General features: G+C 37.1%; 1 protein-coding gene across 1 annotated transcript in view; it reads right to left on the bottom strand.

Annotated features, from left to right (window-relative positions):
* Positions 1 to 15,959, bottom strand: part of UBE3C (ubiquitin protein ligase E3C) — a 71,201-nt gene that overhangs the window by 10,067 nt on the left and 45,175 nt on the right. Inside the window, exon 19 of the mRNA XM_054273578.1 lies at positions 4,749 to 4,961. Within this exon, the coding sequence (XP_054129553.1) occupies positions 4,749 to 4,961 (213 nt within the window). The remainder of the gene's footprint in view (positions 1 to 4,748; positions 4,962 to 15,959) is intronic.

Here is a 15,959-nt window from a genome sequence, read left to right as displayed (position 1 = left end):
TTAAAATGCATTAAAGCATATTTGTATCACCTAACTCATCAAGCATCTCTTAAGAATATGCACACCAACAATACACTAACAGCTAACACTCCATGTGCATACAACAATTTCTGTGAGCTCAGTATTTACACTAAAAGATGCTTGAACTGACCTCCTTCCTAAAATAGCCCAAGGGAACTACTGGCAGGGTGTTCTAGAAAACTTCTGTATTTTAAGGTTCATCCCAGCACTAGGTGAAGTAAAATCTCTGACCTTCCCTGCAGGCCAGCAAACAGAAATCAGGACACAGATTAATTTACATTTGCATTGTAATAGTACTGGCTCCACAGTGCTCTAGGCATGTCAGGAAAGCTGCATTCATTCTATAATAAAAAACTGTTCTCTCCCCATAAAGTTCTTCCTTCAAAACAGAGAAAAAAAAAGGTGAACTCTTTCTGACCACTATTTTTAGAAAACAGGACAAAGTTGTTTTGTTTTGGTTTTTTAAATCCTATTATTCCTTTCATTTTTATATTTTTAAGTAGTAAATCTTGATTTCTGATCCAGCAACATTTCTGTAGCTCCCCTTCCTCCCTGCATTGCCACAAGTACAAGCACAGCACTCAATTAAGGGCATTTCCTGGGGTTTTCCTGAAAATTATCAATTTTCAGAGTTTGCCAGTGTGAGGTTAATTTTACCACTGTTGTGTAAAAGAATCATCCAAGACCAATACAACAGGGATAAAAGAACACAAATAATAAATATGTTATGCCAAAAAGGCAAAGAAGGATGTAAAACAGAAACCAGTAACACATGGTAGGCATAAAACTGAAGTAAAGGTAGATGCACTCAGTGTGTTAATGGCATTAAAGGAACTATTGTGGAATTCTCACTTAATTCTGAAGTCAGGAATGATTGTTGAAGAGTTCCTTTTCAAAAATGCTATAGCACAACTAAATAGATCTTAAACACGTCATCAGCTTCATTTTTATTTTATCCGTCCAGTCTTGGCCACTAGATGGGGCAAGCCAATAACCCAGGTTACCCGGGACGGCCACGCGAGGAAACCACAGCCCTGTGTCGTGTTTCTGTTCTGCAGATCTGAGTTTTAACAAACAAACAAAAAGCATTTTAACTTGGTTTGTAATCAAAACCGCATGTACTAAAGGCAATCAAACCATAGATATCCTTTAGGTAAGTATTCAGATTGTTCAGACAAATTTGATTCTCAACTCACAAAGTGCATCTTCAAAATGAAGGGGAAATACCAAAAGGGGACAGAAAAGTCCCATATGAAGACATAAGATACTTTATCTCTTCACAGAATCACAGAACCTCCAGTGCAATTTCATACAGCTCTTATAGATAATCAAGAATTCCTACAAGATGAGAATCTTCTCTTGGGCTCTGATCACTTTTGTTCACATCACCCCTACAGTTCTTCCCCCTTTTGAAAAGAAGTCGATGAAGTTTCTTTTCCCTTTCCCTGTCATCTGCCTACCAGATGTTCATGCAGGAGTTCCAGGTAGAAGATTGCATATGAATGCCTAAGAATGCATTTTCTGTAAGTGTTACAAGTCTGCCTGAGAAGGCTCAACCTCAGCTTAATTTCTTTGCTGCTGAAAAACCTCTAAAATCATCCAGCTAAGCCACTACATCCTAGTAAAGAGGTTGTCAAGACAGAAACTTTCAAAACTCTTTTTAAGGCTTCAAAATTTTCCCCCAAAGAAATTTAAAAGCAAAGAACTCCCCTTTGGTGAGTCAGCATCTTTTCAGTGACAGCAAGGGCATTCACACCTGCTTAAAAAGCCCAAGATGTCCCAAAACCAAGTTCTGTATTATATGGATTTCATAGAAACTGAATATTTATTATAGTGCTTCTCTGTGGATTTGTGCTTTTACACTTTATTTATGGAATCTTCTGATCACACTCAGCTTGTGATCCACGTACTCTCAAGTATCAGTGTGAGACTGATACTCTCAAGCAGTTTCTGACTACAGCATCCAGCATTTCTAAAGGAAGAGGAATGAGTGTTTACATCTCCCTCTTGCCCTGAGCAGCCACAAAACTCACTTTCCTCACTGAAAGAAGGGGAGGGAGAAAGGCCTGAAAAGAGAAGATATTTTCTTGAATTTGCTAACCTTATTCTTACAGACCTTTCCCAAGCATCTCATCTACAAGATAAAAGGAAAAACTAAATCAATATACAGACCTGTAACCACAGGCTGACCTCCTCTGAGACTTTGCTACTGGCCACCATTTTCTGCAGGAGACCCAACAGCTGAAATGTGGGCTGGTATCACTGCATTAGATAGATCTTTATCAAAAGCTATTTGGGGCTGGAAGATAAGGGTGATGGCATAGCTCCCCTAATTAGCAGGTCTAATGTGCAAATTATTAAGTACCTTTTTCAACTTCTGGTGAATGCACTTTGACAATAGTTTAATGGGGCCTAAAAGCACATTACAGGATTGGAATCAATACACTGATAATAGAATTTCTACCTTCTACTACTGACAGAGGCAATAGAGCCCCTTTTGAATGTGTCTTTCATTGCAGATAATGCTTTTGTGTCACAATTGGTGGATGGACACTGCCATGAGCAGAGCTATTTACAATGATAGATTTATGATGCATTTATTGGGCAGTAATTTATTAAACACTAAAGTGGTTGTTTAGCTGAAAACTACATATAATGTACATTCAACCTAAGGAGTGCAAATTAAGCTCTTTTCCCAAAGTGAATTAGCCTTACCTTGGCACAAGCAATTAGTATGCAATGGTTACAAGTCAAACAGTAGATAAAATGTATTTATCCATATGAGGTTTATTAAGGTAATGAAATGAAGTACAAAAAGAGACTTGTTGCACTGAAAGGCAGAAGACAGTGACAAGAACCAATGGGTTCTGTTCAACTACACTAACAGGCAGTAAGCCTCATAAAAAGATGGCTGACACTTTGTGGGTAAAATGTTCAGGTATAAAACCAGCAAACCAGCATCAGAATATTTATTTTAACTTACATTTCACCTTGTTACTCAGTAACTCACTAATTCATTAAATCTTCCTTTTAAAGTTAGGCCAAACAACTACAAATCATAAGTCTTGAAAAATAGCAGCCATAGCCCTCATTTTAGTTAGATGCTGAACTGGATTTGTGTTAGCTGTGACCAACAAAATTATTACTTTAAGCAGAATTAAATAAATAGTTTTAGAATTCAGACTTTCCCCCCAGTGTTAAAAATCCCAGGTAATACTGGAAACTGCCATTTGGTGTGCTCTGCTCCCTAAAACCCAACTTCTGGGTGCTCAGTTCAGTACCAGCCACACAGAGCACTCAGAATGTGCTTTTGGCTACATTTGTATCACATCTTTATCTCAAGTTTTTGAGTGTTTTTCTAAAGACACTGCAGGTCAGATGTTTTCATATAGGTAGTGTAATTCATGGAGGAAAATTACATATGGCACATGTTTAATATTAAATGTTACTTGTATCAGGCAACAGTTGCCTCTCTCCTTTAGTGTGCTTTAGGAATCCCAAATCTGAGGGTACTATTCTAAAATTTAATCCAATCCAGATTTTAGGATCTTCTACAATGACAGGAAATGAATGACAGGAGAGTAAGATAAAATCCAAGCCTGACTCTGTTCAAGCAGAAGTCTTGGCCAGCAAACTTGCCATGACTTAAGGAGCCTCAGAGAATTCAACTCCCAATTTCCAGGACAAGTCAGGGCACCTCACTGGTGCTGCTGCACTGGAGATGTGCTCAGTCCTGGCCCCTTGAGCAGCCAACCCAGAGCACTGCTCATCCCCTGCTGGAGTCTGTTCCTGCCTCACAGCAGGAGCTGAATTCAGATGCTGCTGCTCATCACAATGTGGTCAGGTCTACTTTTTTCATCCATTATTTGCCATAATCTAGTGTAAGTCTGGAATCCTCAATTTTAAATCCTCAAAATTGAAAGAGGAGGCATGACAGAAGACTTTACCTAGGAGGTTACCTGCATTAGCACACTAAGGCAGGCTTTTAGAGCTATAATGGTATTTATTTTCTACTATGAGTGATCTTCAGTAGACACAACAGAGCAAATAAAAGCTGTAATCAAATTATATGGTGCAACTGCATTAAAAACTCAGACTTAAGGACCTAAGTAACTGCTTTTCAGAAACACTAACACTATTCATCCCCTCTGACTAATCTGGTATCTCAAGCCTTAAAAAAAAAAGGTGGGGGCTAATAAAAAAATTGAGGTTGATCAAACTTCAGGCTCTCTTACTTTGTAAATTACAGATAAATGAGACAATACTTATCTCACAATAAAGAGTCTTTACTATCAGTATTATTTAAAACCTGTTTGATTGCTAACTGCAACTCTAGAACTAGGCAGTACTTCTGTAGTTTACACATAATCTAAATTTTGCTACTGTTACAAGTGCAATTGAAGAAACAACAGATTTTTTTCAGGAAACATTCTCAAGCAATAGAACTTTATATGTATGACTGTCAGAAAATCACTGCAGTTCACTCCTTAAAAGACCAGACCTTTAAGTAATCAAAAGTTATTTAAGTACACAGTTAGTTACTCTCTACTCCAAATATTGAACCACAATTCCAACTGATAACTTACAGCACCTTTAACAGTTGTTTCCCATCATATTTAAATTAAAAAATTAATTAGTAGGGATAGTAAAGATTCATCAGTCATAGATGAAAAGAAAATAAAATAAAAAAGAAACTAAAGAAAATAAAAATTCAAAGCCATTCTTACCTGTGCTTCCCCAAGGTCATTATTTACCACGGTGAAGTTGAGTCCAAGTTCTTCCACATCCCCTTCATAGCTCTTCAGAAAAAGCAAATTTTTGTACATCTCTGGGTCTAGTGAAGCTAAATGATGGATGTCAACATCAGCACTTGTCCCTAATAATTTTGACAGGAAAAAACTAGCAAATGGCAGCTCCACCAGCATATTTTCATAAAGAGCCTGAAAAATAAAGCAATTAAAAGCACATTAGATATAACTGTTTGTACCTGCAGGAATTCAGAAGGTTTCTCAATTTTTGAGTGATTCTGTCTTAATTTGGTGCCTGAGTAGGTTCTTCTAGCATGGAAATAACTCAAATATTGCACAAATTTAAGAATATTCATCCAAAATTTGAAATGTGAATATTCTTGTGAAATATCAAGGTCCCAAATCTCACAAATTAATTATGTTGTGATTTAAAATGCAAGGTAATTGCTTATCTGTCATTACTTTTTATCCAAATTGCATTTATTTCAGGAAAACTAAGGTTTGCTAAAGGACAATGCAACTGCATCAAGAATGTCTTATAAAATAAGTTTACACCTCTACTTCTATTAGCACCATCACAAGCAGCATTATTCCATTCATATCAATCACTGCATGAAGAACTGTCATCCCCCTCACCCCCTTGGAATAACTCTGTGAAATCAGTACATTTTAAACTAATAAAAACTATCTGGTGCATGTTACAGAGATTCACCTTTGGTGAATTTCACTGCTCTGATGACACAGTCAAAATATCCTCCTTTCCAAGCCAAGAGCTGACCAGTTCTGTGTCACATGTCCAATCCTGTCTGTGCCCGACTCTGCTACAGATGTCAAAAAATTCATGATCCAAACATGTACCTGACCCAAATCTGTTGACCGCAACCTCACATTATCCCCAAGAATTTTCAAACACCATTCTAGGTTCATCCACTGTATGAGCACATTTCCATGCAATGCAAAGTATCTTTGCATTGTTTTTTATAAGTCAGTAACAACTGCTTGCTTGGAAGAAAAATTTACTTATGGTAGCCCTCAGAAGAAGGAGAGGTGCACCCTTCAGGGCTATTCTGAATAAAGGACCACTGCTTTAAAAAGCCCATTCCTGGTACATGCTGCCCTTCTCACTGTCCACTCTGCTTGCCACATCAGCATCTCTACCAGTGACAACCAAATCTTTCCAGAACATTAATAGCAATGCCAGGCTGATCAGACAAGGCATCACCAACATAACATCACTGTAACATCATTGTTTGCTCCCTTTAGGTCTCCAAGAGCAGAGTTTTGGTGTTACTGAATTTCTTCATAATCTGCTGCAAACTTAGAAAAGGAATCCCACTGAGGGGAAAAAAAAACAAAACTAAAAAAAGATTAATAGATGCAGCTCCAATCACTCAATGATATTCCAACAAAGATTTTAGGAATAATATACACAATTCCTTAAACTTCTGAAAGAACATTTTTCTATGAGGTGAGTTAGACCTTGCAAAAAAAACTGAGAATAACGAGTTCAAAGCCAAAGGGTGCATTATACTTAGAGGCATATGATTTATTCAAGGTGTAGAAGTCAAAATCCTCATTTGTATAGCTGACTTTAAAAGCAAACTAGAGGGATAAATCATTAATTTGCAATGTGTAAGGTCAGTGTTTGCTGTTCCTGCATTAGTAACAATAAAGCTATTGTAATTCCTTAAATATATCAAAGCTACCCGAATTTAAAATGGAATTCCATCTGTGACTCATAAAATGTAAATGCAGAGGTGTAATTTTTTACACAAGGCAGGTTTAAGCCTTTAAAGCATTCAATATACAAGGACTAATAAATGATAGCACTAAAAACTATGATCACATCAGCTAAATGGATTATAAATTAAATTTCCATAATGTATGCAACTGAAATACAAATGTAGACATAAATCAAGGTATTTTCTAAACACAGGTTAATTACACAAATTCAAAACCTGTCTATTTTTTATGCAAAATAATCCACTTAGCATTTTTCAAACTGGTCTTAAGTCTTCACCACTTGCAACGCTTGATCCTAGAAGCCTATCAATAATTCCTTGTCAGGAAGAAAACAGCAATAGGTATATTGAAGAAACTTGTACATTATTTTTCAAGTGTCTGTCTTTTATGAGTGTTTATTGCAAGAAATTGTGCCAAAATGATTTGAAATAAAAAGGATTAATTATGGTAGAAGCTTTTTAATATAAGTGAGTGCAGCTGCAATGCAATTAATGCAAATTGTGATGCTATCAGGAAAATAAATGTGAACAACATCACTGGCTATTTCTGTTTGCTGCCAAATAACTTCAGTAATTTACTACATTAAGAATCAATAAAAAAATAATGCATTTCAAATGCATCACTATTAATCTTCAGGTAGTTCCACAGTGAACATTTATAACTTCATCTAAAAACTATACAAAGCATTTTTAAATAAACTAAATTGTGCAACTTGAGAATAACTTTAATTACTCCCTCTCTTAGCTAAGTGATTGCAATATTCAAAATAAAGTATTTTTGGAAAGAAGACAAACAGTAGTGCTTTAATTAGTTTGAAAGTCAAGCTATCCTAATAAAGTTTAATAAAAAATGCACTAAAACTCTGATGAATAAAGTCATGATGAACTTTGGTTTTACTTCAAAGAGGTGAAGGCCACCATTACAGCCCCAGCACTGCAGAGATGCTGAGAAGTACTGTGAACAATATGAGTAAATAACTGAAACTTTATTTTCTGGATTCCATCTAACTGTTTCTCAGTCAGCATCAACTGATCAAACTACCTATTCTTGCTAAAAATGTGATTCCACACATTCCTGCCAGGGCAACAAAACCCTCAGCTGCTGATTCCCCTGGGTTTGTTTGCAAGCAGAGCAGCTGTACAGTGGAGGCTACAGGGTCACTACAACCTGACTAAGGTTCACAACTTGCAGATTATTTGTGCTGTGCTTTGTTTGGGCTGTTGGATTTGGGGTTTGCAGGGTGGGTGTGTGTTGGTCACAGCAGGGACACTGAAGTTTCTTCTAAACTGGAGTAAGATCCAGCTCACAGCTATGGCTGAAACAGGGTGGGAATTGCAGAACAAATTGTTTCCACCAGGAGCACAACCTGCCAGCTGCCCATGGAAGCCCACTCTGATGGGGATTTTACTAACGCTAAATAAAGGCCAAGAGGGAGACTCCCCTCCTTCCTTGCTTTTCCACACTGGACTGCCTTGGGAAGCTGTAAGTTACCCTGTGTTTAAACTCAGTTTTTTGCCTGTCTGAACTCTGAACTGGCTTTCTACAAAGGAGGCAGGAGCCCAGATCAGCAACAGGCAAGGGAATGGTGACCACCTCTCTCAGAGGAAAGCAGCTCTGTCAGATTAATCAGCTGCATGTGAAGCTGCATCATTAGAGTGTACTAAAACAGTCCTTTAATACAATATATGGCCATGCTCTCCACACAGATCTTGTTCTCCTCCTTCCTCTCACAGCCAATGAGCAACACCACTGATGGCAGAAACTGGCTTGCTCTTGGACAGAGATGTCTTCTTCTGTTGGGCTAAATCAGAGTTTCCTGTTCATACACTGCTTCAGGAGCTCAAAGCCAGCAAGTTTACCCAGTTTAACCAATGTCTATTTTAAAACTAATGTTTAAAACTTCGAATACTCTCACCTTTTCAGAAGTTTCCTTTCGTTGTGCAGCAATCACCAATGGGACTGATGCCCTTCCATGCTGAGCTCTGACAATTCCCATCCCCAGCTTTCCCACCTGAGCCCCTGACCCCACTGGTTCTGCCCTGCAGCCCATGAACTGCACAGGCCTATGGAAGGCTAAGAGTGCAGGTGGGAAGTCATGAAAGGAGCAAGTGGTGGCCATGGATGGCATCAGATTTCCACCTTCTAATGTTCAGATGTGGGGGTCAACATCAACAACTTCAACCCATCCTGCAGAGCTCTGCCTCCCTGCAAGGCTGGGATATTAACACTCCAGCTGGACAGAAGGGCAATCTGAGGTACAAACTTGGGGTAAGAGGCTGGTCTGAAGCAGAGGCAGTGATGTTCACATCAAGGGCAATCCCACAAGCACGGTGATGCTCACAGGGTGACGTTTCCAAGTAGCTAAAAGGCAATGTCTGCTGAAAAGGCCAACCTGGATTTCCCAGCACTCTTTCAAACTCATGAAGATTAGGGATGCTCTTTAGTTAGTGACATCTCTAGATATCAAAAAAAAAGGAACTTGAAAGCTTCTGAAATGACTAAACAAAAGAAAAAATATATTTCAGTAACAAACTATCTTTAGTACTCTCTAACCCAGTGTTCTAACTATGTCAAGCCTTTTCTATTTTCTGAAGATATTGTTAAAATAAGGGGGCTTTTTTCTGGTTAAAAGGCCAAGAGCATTTCACTATGGAAAAAGTAGTATTCAGTAAAAGGAACTTCACCCACCTATCTCCTCCTTTGTGAGAATGCCTGCAGAACACACCAGAATATTAAAAACAACCAAAGTAAGAGAAAGCCTACTGTGGTTAGGAAGTTTTCACTTCACATGCAGTCTGAAGTATGTTGTTCCTCTTTTAAATAACCTCAGCCACCTGTGATTACAGTGCAGTTCCACAGTAATTGATTGCTACAGGGACTGGCCTTTACTCAGTTTGGTGACACAGATCACAATGTGGGCATTTGAACTGATGAAAAATATTATCTTCAGACACAAATATACTGAATGCACTCACTGCACATCTGTGATGTGGAGAAACGAGAACCAATTCGTCAAGCAAGCACCTTTCAGAACAGAGGCATGCAATTAATTTCTGTAATACATTATGGAAGAAGGATCTGGGCTGAAGGACAGCTGTACATAGTGGCCAAAAGAGAAGCATGACAGTTCTCTGGACAAGAAGGAATTCTGTTATTCCAACAAAATAATAATCATGCCTGACAGAGACTACAGATGTAACTATCACAACACCATTTAAGTACTCCATAGGATATTGTACTCCAATACAAGGTATTGTTCAGGTATGACCCCAAGACTGGGGAACTGCACTTCAGAAAGAGAAGATTCCACACCACGTTTTAAATTTGGACAAAATATAGGCTATTGGAGTAATTTCAGCCAGATTAGCCATACACAGCAGAGGTTACACAAGCACTACAACATACTGAATAAGGTTCAACAAATTGCATAAACAAATTTACAGATGAATTAAACCTCCCTCCCTGTAAGGCAGTTTTAGTGCCTTCACTTACACTTTCAGATCTACAACTAATTCTCATTTATTATTTCAAGTAAAATCTTTCTTAAGAAAAATAATCAGTCACTGCTGCTACTTTCCATTAATCCCTCACAACCCAGAACTGTATTTTAAAGCATAAACAATGCTAAAGTCATATCCCTAGAAAGATGGGATAAAGCAGTAAATGACTAGACTTAAATTCAGTTATTTCCATAATCAGTCCCCAAGACCATAACCCTTTCTATTTCAGTAATTTTAAACAGTTACTATTAAATAATACTTAGCACTTACAGAGTGCAATAGATCTTCAAAGCTGTACAGAACCATTAATAAAAATGATCGAAAAATAGCAAAACCATTAGAACTTCCTTCTAGCTTATTATTTATACCCTAGAAACATTTCATCACACTCACAAAGCTATTGGGGGCAGCAGAGACTTTTCAACCCTAATAAAAAAGATTTAAAATTTATGTTAAATTAAAATCAACATGTACTCATATTTTGAAGCACTTTTAGAGCTAACATTTAGTCATGTCTAGATAAAATAAATTCTTAAAGATGTGCTTAATAATGTGTTTAAAATTGAGGAAACCCCAAAATATATTGTTTCTAATGTCAATACAGTAAAATAAAATTATTTCTCCCAGGTGTGTGTCCCAATGCAATGTGTCCTGTTACCCTGGAGCTCTAAGCCACTGTTTCCAAGCCTCTGAGCAGTAGCAGATGTTTAGATGCATTTGTATCACCATAGTAATGGAAAATCTGGTGCATTATCTTCCCTGTATTACTGTGAAAATTCATTGCTTGCCTTTGTTCTGTCTTTTAAAAGAACAGGAGTCCAAAATTCCACAGCTTGATGCCTGTAATGAGGCTTCAGCAAGCTTTAACAGCCCTTGCAGCAGTGTGAATATCATTACATTTTAAAATTATTGTTATTGGGTTTTTTTTTTTAGAAAAAGCCTTCTGAAAATTGATTTTACTTCAGATTTCCCACTCAGTGTGCATTTGAAGGTCAGTATGTACGAGTTTATAGAAGTCTCAGAGATTTGAGGTGGCAAGACTCAGGGATAAAGGATGGTGCAAATCCCTGAAATGGATGGCAGGGGTGTGGCAGCACAGACCAAACTCCTGAATACAGGACCAGGAAAATATAAGGATCCACTCCCAAAGACTTCACTGGATCATATCAACTATAATGACCTTGAGTTAATTTTTAATTTAAAAATAGAAAGTCATGCTAGTGTTTTTATTCTAGGAATTTAGGATGTCATTAATAACATTAATGTTTATTACTAAAACAGAGTGCTTCAGAAATGCGAGCACGTGCAGAAAACTACAATTTCATCAGCTTGATGCTTTCTTTCTCATTTAAAAGGAACAGTTATCTCTGTAACTTATGCCATAAATATGACATAAATTGCTATCAATGTCATTTGGGGGTTTTGAGGGATGAGAGAGGAAAGCACTGTGGATACCTGTGGATGCACAGGACAACTGATAGTTATCATTCATTACTGAAGTTCAGTAAAGGCTTAATAGATTTTTCTTGTCTCAAATTTAAACATAATTTAGGAAGAACTTGAAGATAAAAGGAAAACTCCTCCTTATTTAAGCTTAATCTTCTGACATACTGAAACACTTAATACTATCTAACTAACCTCTGGATATGCTTCTAAGATAAATCTGTATTTTAATAGCAGTGAAACAAGTAATTTCTAAAGTTCAAGCCCATTTAAGAATTTCAGTAAATATTCCAAACCTAATTGATTGAAATGGATGTAGGTGTTCCCAACTGTGAAAAAAGATCAGGATACCATTACCACACACTCTAACTGTTTATTTATTCCCTGTCCAGGAACCTGATTTAGAGGCAATAAAATGCAATCAGTACACAAACCAGAAGCAGGAATCATCTGCTAATGGAACTTTTAATTGAGGAGTGACCACTGACATGAGGTAATTCTTTCCATGCAGAACTCCTTGCAGAGACCTCTATGCACTTTATCACGGTAAACAATCACTAACATATGCATTAAAGAAAATTTAAATACATTATGACCCAATAAATATCACAATCCATCAATAAACACTTTTCCTCCCTAAAGATTTAGAGTTAAAATACCACATTTCAGTAGTCTTTTAGCACTAGACATATATTTACAGGGCTACTACTAACATAGCTATTTGTAATCAAAAGATAATTGGTTTTGTTAAATGCACCAGTACACAAAGGAATTGTCAAGCTGAAGAACTGTGTCAGAAAGTAGATTCAAATTAGTTTACATCTGCATTCATAAATCATGAAATAGCTTCCATAAAGTACCAATTCTGCTCTCTTAGGATTGTGTTTCTGCACTGTAGGTATATCATTAAAGGACCACGCTACTTTCCATGGTAAATTCCTGTTTTGATTCCACATCAGATGATTCAGGATTTTCTGAGACAAATGATCATCAGCTAACTTGCTCTTAAGTAAAATGCTGAAGCTACAAAGTCATTTGAGAGCTAATTGAAATTAATAAAACCAAGAGTTTAATCAATTACCTCCTCTTTGCATCAGTATCACCAATCCCATACCTACCATTCCAGGTACCAGTAGTACCAATTGTGGCTGCAGCACAAACCAATTAAGGGTGTACTGACTTAAATCAAGCCAAAGAGGGTCTAATTAAGTGAACAACAAGAAAAGGGAAAGGGCAGCCTAAAAATCAGAAGGAAAATCACCACCCTCCAAGTCAGAGTGGCAGGGCAATGCTTGACACCCATCGGGTATATGAAAGCCACAAGCTTTTGGTGCATGAATAGCACTCAAATGTGTTACCAGAAACATCTCCTTGCATGTTTTACCTCTATACATGCAGCTTATTTATAATTTAAGCGTTTAGGATCTGATGCAGATCTTGCTGTGGGAAGACTCCCCTGAATCAATATTTGGATAAGGCCCGAGAATGATTAAGAATTACTTTAGTTTTTCTGCAGAATGGATTCTACAGACACTGCTCATCACAGAACTGTACCTTCCACAGAGGCACAATATTCAAAGTTACAAACAGTAACCATAAGGCATACTCTCTAATACAAAGAAGAATAATCTAATCAAAAATTAGGTCCCATTCATTTACTTGTAGTCTAATAAAATCTTTATTTGATCTACTATTACTCTTCTAAAGCTTCATTTTATTCAAGGACTTATTTTGTAACTATTTTTTTCAATTACATATATTTAATAACATTTAGATGTGTGCAAAGAACAGTCTGTTAGATCTTAAATCAGTAAACTACAAAAACTCATACGAAAATAAGCAACTTTAGCTTTCATCAATATAATATCCACAAGTCCATGCAAATTACTGACCTCCTATATGCCATTAAATATTAAAGATCAAATAACAAAACCAAGATCGTATGCACCATCAAAATAATGCTAAAATTTAAAATGAACACATTAGTTTTTCCTCAATCCTTGCTGCTTCCTCTATGAAACTTCTTTACTGGGTTCCACAAAAGAAGGACTCAGTTCAAGAAAAACTCAAAAGACATTTTGTTCTCATATTTCTTTCCCAATCACTTAAGGCAGAAGTTGGGTCTTGGCAAAACAAATCTAAATCTTTTCAGAAAACCTTAGTGTCTTCCAAGGACTGCAGGTTCTGTTGTTTAGAAAAGGGGACTTAACATTTTATTTCAAAAATAGATGTTCTTCAGCAACATGAACGTGTGACTCACAAGTGCTATTTAATATTCTGGAATAAGAGAGGAGGTAGAATTCAGTAAATTCAAAGACCCTGAGTGTATAATACAAAAATCTCTACTGTCAGAGTCACTCTGCTTAACATGCAAAGACAGTCACTGTAAAACAAAATAAATGCAAGAACTAGCAGGTTTATGTCAAAAAGGAAGAAGAGGAAACCATAAAAATTATCATACTAATCTATCTATGGATTTCCTGCCATATTCTTAAACTAATGCAGATACTTCATGAAATTTAAGTAAATTATCCTAAGAATTAGCAGCTTGATGTCAAAGAATTCCAAATGTAAATAATGTCCTTTTCCACAACATCTGTCACAGTAACATCACTGAATAAATGCAAATGTGAAATGGAAATGGAGAAGTATGTTGTATACTAGACTGAGTTTAGGTCAGAACATGGTGAAGTTCAGATTTTAATTCTCTGTCACTGTTCTTCTACCTGGACACTGTTTCTGCCTGAATGGTTAACCAGTGTTTCCCTCTGCTCAGGTTTGCAGCAGACAACTCAAGAACCACCATGGAGAAAACCCTCATTTAATGTTCTCAGGTGTTGCTTCCAAATTTCCTTGGAAACTTCCATTTGTTGCTTCTTGGCAGCCTGTCAGAAAAGCACCTTTGTGCTCTCCTGTGCCAATTCCACTACACCCCAAACCTGCAGCAGCAGAGTCTGCACATGGGGAGATTTTTAGTGCAGCCATAACAACAAGTACTGCATATGGAAAGGAAGTGGAACTGAACCACAGCCCAAAACTAGCAAGAGAGCAAAAGGATCACATCCATGTTTCTGGACACCACTTGGGACAAGAAGACTTTACAGAGAGGACAACAAAGAGGATTTGAAGAGGGTTAGAACTCTCCTGCCTGAACACTCCTGACAGCCCAGGGCAGCCCTGGCTCTCAGGCAAAGCCTGGGGCTCAGACAGTCCCAGCTGTGCTTCCAGTGGGCAACACTGAGAGGTTGAAGCCTCCAACCCCTCTGGCTGTAGGAGACTCTCACTGTGCACAGCGAACTGAGCTTTAACTTGTAAGGAAGAGAAAGGAAAATGCCTAAAAGGCACCAGTGTTAAGGTAATATTTACATTTCAGAGTAAAGTCACTGACAGTTGAGAAATGTAAACTTTGGAAGTGTTTGAGTAGCTGCTGTTTAAGTAAACTCATTTCTGGTTTTTTTAAAGGATGATTTCAGACAACATATGCAATTACATGATCACAAAGTATTATTTCCACAAGACCTTTTGCTCATCCAGTGACTACAAAAGCTGCATTAACATTTTGTACACAGATTTTAATTTCTTCATTAACTAGAAAGATACCCAAAAGTCAGTAATTTATTCAGGATTAAAATTATTTCTATTTTCAGATATACCATTTCTCAAGATATGTTTTATATTTTAAGATGTTTCTGCTTCTGAGCTGACCAATTAACAAAGAAGATGCCAAGCTGTTAGAAACCTCCTGATGAGAAGAAAAACTGAATTAGTATAACTTCATGGTGCTGAAAGTTAAATGCATTTGGATATTAGTATGAAGTCGTTACCAAGAGACAGAGAATTTCTATATTTTATTATATTTTAATGTATTTGTTTTCTGATAACATTGAAGCCTCCTACGTGAGAGTTTTTGGTGGCAGCACTCTTTGCACACTGATTTCCACAAATAAGAAATTGCTGTGGATGCCTCATTGCTTCCGTTGCATTTTATCTACTTTGTTTGCAAAGGGGCTTTTAATAATTCCCTATTGCTCACAAATAGCCCTGTGCAAAGCATAAAATGGACACATTTTTGAAAATGGATGAGTGGGTATTCAATCACCTAACCAAGATCACAATACCAGCAGGTTTGGAATAGTATGGTCGTGCCTTATCTTTCTGTTTAATTCATCAAGTCTCTAAACACACCACTAAAAAGGTGTCTGTGCACCTGGGCAAGGGTAATTATTAAGTAGCACTGTCAATTCTTACCTTATCTGCACATACTGCAAATACAAAAACAATTTATGCTTTCAAAGTGTTAAATAATAGATTTTCTGATTTAAAAAAAAAAACAACTCTACTTGTAGCACTCTGTGAGATAAAACACATTTTGCAACTTCTCTCTCTATGCTAATATCTGAAATTCAGTTACAGAAGGCAATGTGTTGTTTTGACAGAGGAAACTGAAGACTCAAAATTATTATTTTTTTTTTAAATAATGCTTCAAACTTTCCCTGACCGATGA

The sequence above is a fragment of the Melozone crissalis genome, unplaced genomic scaffold (genome assembly GCF_028551555.1).
Source record: "Melozone crissalis strain CALT ecotype California unplaced genomic scaffold, PUWL_Pcris_2 ptg000016l_1, whole genome shotgun sequence".
Classification (NCBI taxonomy): domain Eukaryota; kingdom Metazoa; phylum Chordata; class Aves; order Passeriformes; family Passerellidae; genus Melozone; species Melozone crissalis.
Note: the sequence above shows the minus strand (reverse complement) of the source record. Positions and strands in the feature narration are given on the sequence as shown.